We start from the raw sequence: 11,079 nt of genomic DNA on the forward strand, positions 1-11,079 counted from the left end.
AAAAGATCGAGGAGTGTTTTACATTAATTAATATATCGTTATCATAATGGATGATGTGTCATAATCATTTACTGGTCAATTATTCAAATTCCAATCTTTGTTAATGATCGCCATATCTACATATTTAAATCACTTGTTCTAAGTTTGATCTAGTGTCATGTGTATATATACATACATATATATATATATATATATACATATATTCTATTTCTTCTTTCTACAGTCAAGGTTATGTATAATTAATTATTCCAAGTGATTAAGCTCAATTTAGATCAAGATCATGACCTATTCTGGGCATGAACAGTACACTGCTGTGTAATGTATCTTTATATGCACATGATAGGTTATTTGGATTGGAATTGGAAAGTAATTGGGTATATACTCTTCTCCTTCATTTTCAGGACTTCAGTTCCAAGGAGCTGAAAAATATACAATAACCATAGAGAAGGTTTCATGCCCATTTAGGTAGAAAAAAAGACTGAAAGCACCATCCTCCAATCATTCTAATTTTTCATCTGTTTTCCAGCTGCTATCTATTTTTAGCGATCCCCATGGTCTTCCCTTCTTCTGAGTCCTCGTCGAATCTAGTCAATTTATGGGTTTATTTTGTCATGGTGATTTTGAGTTTTCAAATCTTTTCAATTAATACTGATCTATCTTTGTCTCGATAACTTTGAGTCTTAATTTCCAAGTCCAAGTTCAAAGTCTTAATTTCCATGTCATATGTCAAGGTTTGGATCACTCTTCCTTGGGGCTTCTTCCAAATCCAAACATAGAGAAACCATTATAACATTAAATACTCTGTCAAGGAACACAAAAAACGAAAAAAGAAAAATGGAAATTACTTACAGTTACTTGCAGGATATTGGAGCCTTCATGATCAGTCGGTTGAAAAGTTTCAATGTTGTCACTCAACCTGTAAATCACAATAATAAACAGCTGATCAAAAATTTATGTAGACAATCAAAACATACCCTAAATAGAACATAGAAATTGGATTATGAGACTTGGGCATCAAAGTAAACAGATGATTGTTTGGCAACTGTAACGTCTAACATGAAAATGATGGGGAATGGCATCTCCTGTTAAGTTTTTGACGGCATTCAACAGAACCCTAAAGACGGCAACTCGGGAAGAGAAACAGAAAAAGAAAAAGAAAAAAATGCTGCAACAAAACAATGGCGACGAACAGAGCTCACCATATCACATTGGAATCATCCAAAACGAAATCGCACTGATAATTCCATTAATTGCACATATAAATACCAATTCCTTGTCCCCATTTTTTACATCTCAGATGAAGCTTCACGTTTTATCTTCTTGATTTTTGTGGTTCAATATGTTTGTATATATTATTGCTCATAGATTTTAATATCCGTTCATCAAACTTTGAGTGCTATTGCCAGTGATTGCCATTGTGGACGAGGTAGATGTGGTTAGGGATTCCCCGGTGAGCACAGTGAGGAAGCTTTCCCGCGGATTTCTCATAGCACAAGGGAAACGCTGCCTTCGCCGAAATCCGACGGACGCACCGACCGGCCGTCGGATACCTCGAAGCAGAACCGATCGCAGCGGCAGAATAGGTGCTTTTAGCCGGCGGAGGCCTCCAAGCAGAACCTATCTCGGCGGCGGAATATGAAGAAGATGAAGCAGTTGAAGGAGGAGGAGAGATTTGTTTGGTGGATTTAGGCGGCGAAAGGAAGGCTCTGATCTTTAAAGTGGACGGTGGTGATGCAGCTCTATCGTATTCCTCGATCAGATTGGCGAGATCTTCGTCGGAGGTGATGGATACCAGAGCGTCTAAGTCTTCGGTGGGCAATTGACACCTCAGACTCACCGACGTGCCACAAAACTCTCCGAGCTTCACCATTAGTTCTATATAACCACACCACACCACACCACACCACACCATAAATATCTCACTCCATATTCTACATATATAGATATAAATAAATATACATGGATAGGATACTATATTATATTATAGTATGAAAGAGAAAAAGAACTGACCGGCAAAGGACACGGAGCGGTGGACGGAAAGGACACGGGTTACGCCACCGTGGTAGCGGAGCTTGCCGTCGGGATGGCGAGGGAGGATTCTGCCGCCGTAACTGCAAAGGAACTTGGTAGTGGTAGCGGTGGGGTTGGAGTTGATTCTGACCATGCTTTTTTGTTGTACGATGGAGATTGAAAAGAAAAGGAAGATTAACAGTATTGAGGAGGAAGACCAGAGCTATGAAGATGCTTTGCAGTGGCCTCTTCAAGCCTATGCAAGGTACCCTTCAACCCTTATTTATACACTTTTTGAAACAGGAGAGAAGGAGGAGGGAGAGACCGCGTGGGCCATGGGCGGTAGAAACCGGGAAAAGACCCCCGAAATTTTCGTCATTCAGATTTGTTGGTGTGGTCCCCAAAACCAAAGGTTAAAGTGAGCAAGTGCAACACGATGTTGGCGGAAAATGCATTTAGCTGAGTTGAACTTGAGTTTCTTTGGTTGGTTTATAAACTTGATGAATTCAGCCGAGTTTAGGTTGGGCTCCTCTTTATTCTAGTTTAATAATAAATATAGATTTAATTTTATTTGAAATCGTATTTACTTGTCCCTAAATGTAACGGGCGGACGTTTGAACTATTGGGTAGTACTGCATACTCACCAATTTATACTCATATTACTTTCCATCCGGATCCGATGTGAGACAAGTCTCCCCTTGTAACATTCTCCCCCACCCGAACTCGCAATACCCTCGCTGCGGTCGGACCACCCTGTCTACCAGGGGTGGCTCACCCGGACGCCTTTCGGGCCGGGCACTAGATCAAGGATTGGGTCTGGCTCTGATACCAATTGTAACGGGCGGACGCTTGTCCATTTACCCAAAAGTTCGAACTATTGGTAGTGCTGCATACCCACCCATTTATACTTATGTTACTTTCCATCCGGATTCGATGTGGGACAAGTCTCCCCTTGTAACACTAAACTTATACAAGTCTAAATACAATAATAAAATAATTATAAAAGTAACGATTAAGGTGTTGAAGGGGGTTTTCCTTTTTATATAATGGTGGTGTTTTTAATCACCAATTCTCCATCACTCGTTCACGAGTAAGATAATTTACTTAAAAACGAGAATATATAAACACTGTTTTGAAGTAGGGTGCTTCCAAAGGATAAGTTTATTTATTTATTTATTTTTTTCTAACAAAATACTTTTAAGGTTAGTGTAGTGGTGTGTTCAGCTTAATAGGAGTAGTACTATTTGGTTAATTATTGTCCTTTTCATGTGATAATGTGATACAATGCAGGACTTCCGCAACACTCCCATCAATCGACATGCTGTGTGGGTCCCAACTGAACGTGGTCTGTGCGTCTGTGGTTCCCACTCCACTCCTAAACGTGGGGTAAGGGTAAAGGGTAAGGGTTACTGATTCATACCCCTTTGTTGGTTTCACTTTCTTCATCTCTTTTCTCAATTTTATTTTGGGTATTTATTTATTATTTTAGTATAAAGGAGATGAGCATATCCAACTTTATCTCCTTGTCCTTTTGATGCATTCACATCTATAAATGGGGCACTAAAATAATACTCATGGGTGCAATTGGTTTAAGGTTAACCAAAATATATTGTACTAAACTGAATGTAAACCTATATGCCAAACAAATATTAAAATGAAAACCTGTTTGCTAAGTTCCATTTATATTGAATTATTCCAATTAATTTGTATAAAACTAATGTTGATGGGAAATGATTTGGTTTGTATTTAATATTTATTAAACACGGTTCAGGTTCCACTTTAAAAAGAAATTATTTGTTAAATTTAAATCTTAAAAAATCAAACAACTTGAACTAACGTCAACTCATTGAAAGCTTATCTGAAAGGGTAATTATATTTTAATTGATTTCTCAAGCCATGTTGTATAGTCTAATGAGTTTTTATTAATAGAGCGGATGCGATCATTACAATTTCTCTTACTACACTCATCGAGCCTAACAGTTGAGTTGCCCTTTGTTGTCCTTGAAAGTATAGTAGTTTCAAGTATTCGCACTTCTAACTTTTAATTTAACAGTCTTACCTCGAAAAAAATTAAAATTAGTATACGAAATTGATATGATTTGTGGTTCATTTAAATTTTGTTCCTCATATTTAGAATCTCAATAAATTTTAGTAGGAATTTGAATTTGAATTTGACTTTGGAGCAACCCTCTAATGAACTTTATTCCACTCGAACATAATGTAAAACTTCCAACTTGTTGGTTTAGGTGTTGATGCTGAAACAAACTCGTCTGACATGACCTAAATTGAGACAAAAAAGAATAGCAGAGAATAACACACACACACACACACACATATATATATATATATTTTTTTTCTCTTATTTGATGCCAATATATTCGTATTTGGCAAATGAGCAATTTAAATTGGTTTTTGAAAGAACTTTGGATTTGAGATATTCGGTTAAAGTCCACTACTCATTGTCTCTTTCACTTGTGTCAAATGTCAAGTGACTTGTTGGACGGTTCTTGTGGCAAAAAGTAAGTGGGCCGACCCATTTCGCACGCAATCCTTTCAAGTTGGGCTGCAGGGGTTGTTTGGACGTCTGTCTTGTAGGGGGTTTTTGGAAAGCGTGTGACAACACACGTGTTAACCAGAAGGCAATGTTGAATGTTATCCTGATTTGAGTGGTGATATGGATTAGACACAGATTTTGGGGGGTGGACACTGACTATGAGTTAACCATTTGTGGCGAAAACCTAATGCTTGTGAAATGTATCTAAACTGTTGGTCTGCATGTTTAGTTAGAAAGAAATTGACATATAAGAGTGGTTATAATTAAATTCTTGGTCATTATCATCACTGTAGGGTGGGGTCGACCAAATGAATTAATAATTTTTTTTACATCATCATTTTAGGGTGGGGTCGACCAAATGGATTAATAATTTTTTTTACATCATCATATTAGGGTGGGGTGGACCAAATGAATTAATAATTTTCTTTAATAAAAAATTACTAAATTTAAATTTTAGAATATTTAATATCACTTCGTTCCATGCTAATTTCATCTGTTTCTTTATTTTTTTAATAATTATTTTTTCTTAAAGCATGTGTATCTGTCTTAGGGTTGGCAATTTATCCCGCACGAAAGGGTACCTGCTCTACTCCGCCCTGTTTATAGCAGTTTTGGGGGACCGCTAAATTTATTTAGTCGGAAATGATTTTTATTAATGAAAACCTACGTGGATTCGGGCAAGGACAAGGGAGGTCACCCCATCCCGCTCCGCCCTATTTAGATAGATAAATTACTAAATTACCCTTATTTTATTAATATATATAGTTAGCTCTAGAAATCATAAATCCATTCACTCACTTTCTCAACTGTTTTAGTAAGCGGCAGAGCCCTACAAACTAAGAATACTCATACCCTTTATGTTAAATTATTGATTGTCCATTTTTTAATGATTTTTTCAATAGTTATATAATTGTATTTAAAGAAAAAAATTAAAAAAAAATGAGGTGAAATTCTGGAACTAAACGGGGCGTGATGGGTGCCCGCTGGAGTAAAAAAAGTTAAACAGGCTGAGAATGAGGTGGAAAGGTCCCCGTTTAGGCGGTTTTGGGTGGGGACAGGATGGGGCAAGGATTTCTAAATGGTTGTGGGGACCGAGGGGGTACACCCGCCCAAAATTGCCCTCGTTGCCATCCCTAATCGGTCCCACAACACACGCACTATTCAAGTTAGGAATGCGATTCGAAAACGAAACCTCAAGAATTTACATTCTGAATTCTTATCAACACCGCTATATTCATAGGAACATTTCATATGTCCATTTATTACTCTTTGTGCAATCAATATTCCTCTTTCATAGTGCATCATTATAATTAAAATTTTCACATTCTAAAATGTCACTAAATGTTAATTATTTTTCCCGGACGCAAACACTCCACCTCTACTTTAAAAAGTAGAGTCATATCATAGAAATAATATTTAATGATAAATGTAAAAAAAAATCTCCTAAAAAGTATCATGCAACTTTATGTGAATTTCTGATTGCAAATTTTATTTGCACGCCACATTTAAAAACAAGGAAAGATTGGCAGTATTAAAAATGAAAGGAATCTAATAATGGATTTTTTATTGAATTATAATAACTGATACTTATGATGAAAATTACAAATTTTTTTCTCTTTCAGTTGTGGCAAGTGACTTGTTGAATGTTTATAGTAGACAAAATGAGTGGGCCGACCCATTTCACACTCAACTCTTCAACTTGGGCTGTAGGGAAGTTCTACGTCGTCTTTTGGGGTTTCTGGAAAGTGTGTGAGAACACCAGTGCCAACCAGAAAAATTACATGTGAACCTATCTAATATCATACATTGATGGATGAACCTGATTTTGTGTAATCAAATAAAACTTAGACTATGTTTGGCAAGTTTCGAAATTGAAACTGATAACATTAGAAAAAAAAAATTATTTCAATTATTTATAATTTTTTTTTATTTAAAATTTCATACGCCGAACATATCACAGTGGAATCTTAATCTATTGAAAATATGAAAATATTCACAAGGTAAAAGTACTGGATATTTTGTGTTTGGATTAGGATGAGGAAAGAAAGAGGAACACTGGACTGAAGACTGATCAGTGGCTAACCATATAATTGATGTTCAGAATTTTATTTTATATGACAGTAATATACAAATTTGTGAGGCCAATGGTATTGCGCCACATTTCAACAGTGATTGGGAGAGTGGTACCCACTTTTCTTTTGTTTTGGCATCTACCCAGAAAAGGAGGTTGACCGATGAAAGGCCCTTAAACGGAATATACTGTCCTTTTCTAAAGACAGAAAATTGTACACATATTATTATTATATGGTCCACATAATTGGTGCCGTCTCATACACACAAACAAACAATGATACGTGGATTAAATCATGTGATAATTTTTTCAAAGTTGTAGCAATTTCAAAAAGAATACCTTGTAGAGGCGGCTATTTATCTTGTTAACACCAATCAATATAAGAAATCTCGGACTATTTTTAAATGATTTAGGACCGTGACTGTGTTACTTTTGCTAACCATTATAATATGCAAAACTTACAAGCCTAGGATCATCAAAGTACTTTATATGCATTATTAATCTACCTTGCAAATTCATCTTTAAACAGAAATTTCTAACTCTTCTAAGTCTGGATCATGACAAGTCCAATCATCTACTCTTGACGTGCGTATATTGTGGGACAGTATACATGTTGTAAAAAAAAAAAAATCTTTTCGAGTTATATACGCAAAAAACATTTCAAAATTCTGTCATTGATGGACGGTGTTTTCCTGCTTCAGATAATTTACAGAAGTGAAGAAGCAAACAGAAAAAGAAAAATTTAAGAAACAAAGAGACATAGTCCTGTTGAAGAAGGAAAATCAAACACTATTGTATCGTTGGATCACATATTTGAATATACATACACATTTATAGGGAAAAAAAAAAAACCTACCGTGGGGACCCTCTAAGAAGAAAGCGAATCAAAAATTTTTTTTTTTTTTTTTTATTATTTTTTTTTGAAGGATTTAACTCCATTTTTGCAATTGTTTATCATGAGCTTGTTATTGAATGTTGCCAAGAATCTTCACTTGTTCCATGTCCTTTACGCGGTCAGACTATTTGGTTCATTCTCGTTCTTGTCAGCATCTATTTTTCCTCCCCATTTTATAATTTTGTCTCCGGCAATCGAAGCCTGCATTGTGTATCAAATTAAAATCTTACTTATATTAAATCATTCACTAACTTGCACAAACTATATTATTAAAGAAGTTGATGCAGGTAGTTACCTCTTTATTCCAGTTTGTGCTATACATAATCCACAACATAGCACACGTTTGTGCGATCATTCCGAAGAGAAGTCCACACCAGATCCCCTAAAAACATTAATGTCCCAAGATTTTGTCCCAATATATTTAAAATAAAGTGTTTTAATTTGAAATTTGAAGCTAACTTCTTTTCCCAAATTTTGTATATATTATTCAAGACAATGTTCCTTGGTAGAATTCAAAATTGCATACTACTATATAACATAAATGAAGATGAAGAGTGAATTACCTGGACACCCATGTTAAGAGCGAAACCCATAAGGAGACTCAAAGGAACACCAACTATATAGTAGCAACCAATGTACACACATGCAACAAGAGCTTGCCACCCTGCTCCAATGGCCACCCCTAACGCAGTGCCGTAAACTATAAATTATTTGCACTTAAACCCTAAAATGAATAAACCATGAAATTAAGCACAAAACAAGGAAAGATTTAACATTCAATTGATACCAGAGAGAGAGAGCTGAACACTGGCAATGGCAATGCATGCTCCTAGTACTGGCGTAAGCTCATATAAGAGTTGTTTGACCTCTACACTGGTCGAAAATAAGGCTGGGTACTGTTTTCTTGTGATGATCAGAATGGCTGCAAGGAAGATACCGATTAAGAAGGAAGTTATTCCGACTACGGTTACTGTAAATTTTGCAGTCTTCGGGTGAGTTGCACCGAGTTCATTTGACACCCTTACACTGCACATTTATTCAACAACATACAAGTGAGCAAAAATTTCTACCTTTTTTTTTTTTTTTTTTTTCTTTTTCCTTATTGAATTCAAAAATAAAATAAGAAATCTATTTTTGTTTTGATTTTCTGTTGTATCTTTTGTTAGTTTACTATTAGAAAACCTTGGTCTGATGGAGTGTTGTTGCTTCAAACCTTATGGCTGCACTGAATCCATAAGCTGCCATCGTTGTCCAGCCCAGTATGTTGGTGCTGAAAACTCAACAATATTACATAAAACAACCGCAACAAATATAAAGTGTTCCAGTATGTTGCCATGATTTTCTAAGCACACATAAAAAAAAAAAAAACATCAAAAGTAGAAGAAATTGAAAACAAGGTAAATGGAAAAACTCACCATATAGAAGAGGCATCCACTGAATCCTCTTCATTCGTTAAATATCCAGCCAAGAGAACTGGAATCGCAAAATACCACATATCTAAACTGCAGAAAACTTGTAATAGTAGTAGTAAATTTGAAATCCAAAAAAAAAAAAAAGGAGTCACTGAAAGTGAACTCTTGCGCAATTTGTAATCTACTATTGAGTAAAAAAAGGAGTCACTGAAAGAAGAATGTGGTAGACTCGTATCCTACATTCAAAAAAGACAATAAAATTAGATTTTTTTTTGGCAGAGAATGACGGATGATGATGTGCTATAGTGTTTGGTATATTCAAATTTAAAATTGAAAATAATGGGCGACAACTGACATCCACAATAAACTAACTCACCAGAGCATGACAGCTGATGCGAGAGATAACCTAACAAACCCCCATAGATTTTGAAAGGCCTCCAATGAGAAGCCTGTCCATGCTCCACCACATGCCCCATTCAAAGCATAGACAAGCTGAGCCACCACAATGAACCACCACGACGAGTTCAGCACAACCGCTGCACCTACCAGTCCCCAACCCAGCTTCAGCATCAACAACCAGCTAAAGATAGTATGCAGAGCCAGCGCTACCCCCGAGATCACCGCCATGGCTATGAACTTCCTCTGTGCTTGGAGAAACTTCATTAGTGGAAAGTTCATGGCATAAGCAAATAGCTGCGGAATCATCCACAAGGCGAATGTCCCCGCCGCCTCAGATATCGCTGCAGTCTGCCCCATTAGTTTCAAGAATTGGGTTGCGAATATATAGAGAAACATGAGTCCTAATGCTGCAGTGTTGAGAATAACCCATGATCTTTGCATGTATGTCCCAAGCATTTCAATCTGACCAGCTCCGAAAGCTATTCCACAAAGGCTCTCTAGTGCACTCCCCAACCCCCACTGTTTCATAGGACTAATTAATTTCATGCATTCATTTCAATACAAAATGAATATATATACTCACATACAAAATAATAGTGGCCTTACTCAAGATACTTTTAGCCACAAAACTAAATTTGTAGTTTCATATATATGAAATCTGTTAATTTTCTATACATATTTCGGAAGATATGTTAGATGTAATATACCATGATACCATAACCGAATGCAGCAATGACAGAGTTTTCAACGGAAAGGGCAGCAAGATCAATAGTTCCGAGATGGCCTGCGAAGACTTGAGTGATAGCGGCCATGGAATATTGAAAAAGGGAGGTCAAGATAGCCGGAGCGGCCAGCCACCAGAGCTTCTTTGACTCAACAGCGAATTCTCTAAAGATGTCCCGGACTCCATTAATTGGACCTATGTCGTTTACATCATAAGAAGAAGAGGATGAAGTTAGACCGTGGTCATTTTCTCTAATAGTGGACAGAAGTGGCTGCTCATTATTTTCCATTTATACTATATGTTCGCAAGCTAGGGATTGAACTTGTTAGCTTTGATCTATATATCACAGAAATATATAAAGGGTAAAGGATTTTATAGCCCCAACATTTCACCAAATTAACATGCACGTCCTAAGCAGTGGCTTCTCTCTCTCTCTCTCTCTCTCTCTCTCTCTCTCTCTTTATATATATATACACACACACACGCACTAAGTCATTAAGCATTTGTCATATTTCGGCATGCTCGTAGCTTGTAACACCGTATTTTTGGTTGGCAACCATACCTTCACGTGGATTACTTTTATGTTGGGCTTAAAAGCAACAAAGCCTAATTCAAAACTAGGTAACTTACCCATTGAAAACCTCTCAAACATAATTAGAAGGTTCTGGTTTCTTTTCAATTCTAGTCATATAGCATCATTACATAAGAACATAATGAACATGCTAAGATTTCAGCATAGGCAATTTTATGAGACCTGATTTTGAAAGGATTAATTGTACTATGTTTTGCTACATTTAAATTTGAACATGGTACAATTGAAATTTCCGACATTCTAGACACTAACACCAACTTTTACTGTACTGGATTCACCAATTACCACAACCACAACCACAACCACCTGCACAGGAGCCCAGTTACCACAATCAACCACTTTAACAGGTCACAAGATCACGATATTGAGTTCGGCACAAACAATTCTTTGAGGGGGTTACTTTACTTGTTTGAAACTCCAAA

General features: G+C 36.5%; 2 protein-coding genes across 3 annotated transcripts; both read right to left on the reverse strand.

Annotated features, from left to right (window-relative positions):
- Window positions 1-1,221: 1,221 nt before the first annotated feature.
- Window positions 1,222-2,276, reverse strand: LOC132276316 (uncharacterized). The gene is made up of 2 exons (XM_059777689.1): window positions 2,011-2,276; window positions 1,222-1,875 (listed from the first exon to the last, which is right to left on the reverse strand). Exons 1-2 carry the CDS (start codon window positions 2,162-2,164, stop codon window positions 1,397-1,399), a joined length of 633 nt encoding a protein of 210 aa, XP_059633672.1. The 5' UTR covers window positions 2,165-2,276; the 3' UTR covers window positions 1,222-1,396.
- Window positions 2,277-7,350: 5,074 nt separating this feature from the next.
- On the reverse strand, window positions 7,351-10,493 carry LOC132276317 (protein DETOXIFICATION 29-like). 2 transcript variants are annotated; one of them, XM_059777690.1, is made up of 8 exons: window positions 10,049-10,493; window positions 9,319-9,860; window positions 8,946-9,032; window positions 8,744-8,800; window positions 8,318-8,556; window positions 8,094-8,230; window positions 7,826-7,912; window positions 7,351-7,731 (listed from the first exon to the last, which is right to left on the reverse strand). In XM_059777690.1, exons 1-8 carry the CDS (start codon window positions 10,352-10,354, stop codon window positions 7,642-7,644), a joined length of 1,545 nt encoding a protein of 514 aa, XP_059633673.1. In that variant the 5' UTR covers window positions 10,355-10,493; the 3' UTR covers window positions 7,351-7,641. The 2 variants fall into 2 exon arrangements, with proteins under 2 accessions (XP_059633673.1, XP_059633675.1); XM_059777692.1 differs by having other exon boundaries at window positions 8,094-8,212; window positions 10,049-10,491.
- Between the last annotated feature and the right edge of the window lie 586 nt (window positions 10,494-11,079).

Source organism: Cornus florida, unplaced genomic scaffold, assembly GCF_030987335.1.
Source record: "Cornus florida cultivar Cherokee Brave unplaced genomic scaffold, ASM3098733v1 CherokeeBrave_3.0.0_Hap2_Chr10, whole genome shotgun sequence".
Classification (NCBI taxonomy): Eukaryota; Viridiplantae; Streptophyta; class Magnoliopsida; order Cornales; family Cornaceae; genus Cornus; species Cornus florida.

Bases quoted from the DNA above. Each gene is read 5' to 3' on its own strand.
- LOC132276316 (XM_059777689.1), bottom strand. From the start codon at position 2,164: ATGGTCAGAATCAACTCCAACCCCACCGCTACCACTACCAAGTTCCTT. The intron at 1,876-2,010 runs GTCAGTTCTTTT...GTGGTTATATAG, and splicing joins CCGCTCCGTGTCCTTTGCCG to AACTAATGGTGAAGCTCGGA.
- LOC132276317 (XM_059777690.1), bottom strand. From the start codon at position 10,354: ATGGAAAATAATGAGCAGCCACTTCTGTCCACTATTAGAGAAAATGAC. The intron at 8,801-8,945 runs GTGAGTTTTTCC...TTGAGTTTTCAG, and splicing joins GTGGATGCCTCTTCTATATG to CACCAACATACTGGGCTGGA. The intron at 8,231-8,317 runs GTATCAATTGAA...AATAATTTATAG, and splicing joins TGTTCAGCTCTCTCTCTCTG to TTTACGGCACTGCGTTAGGG.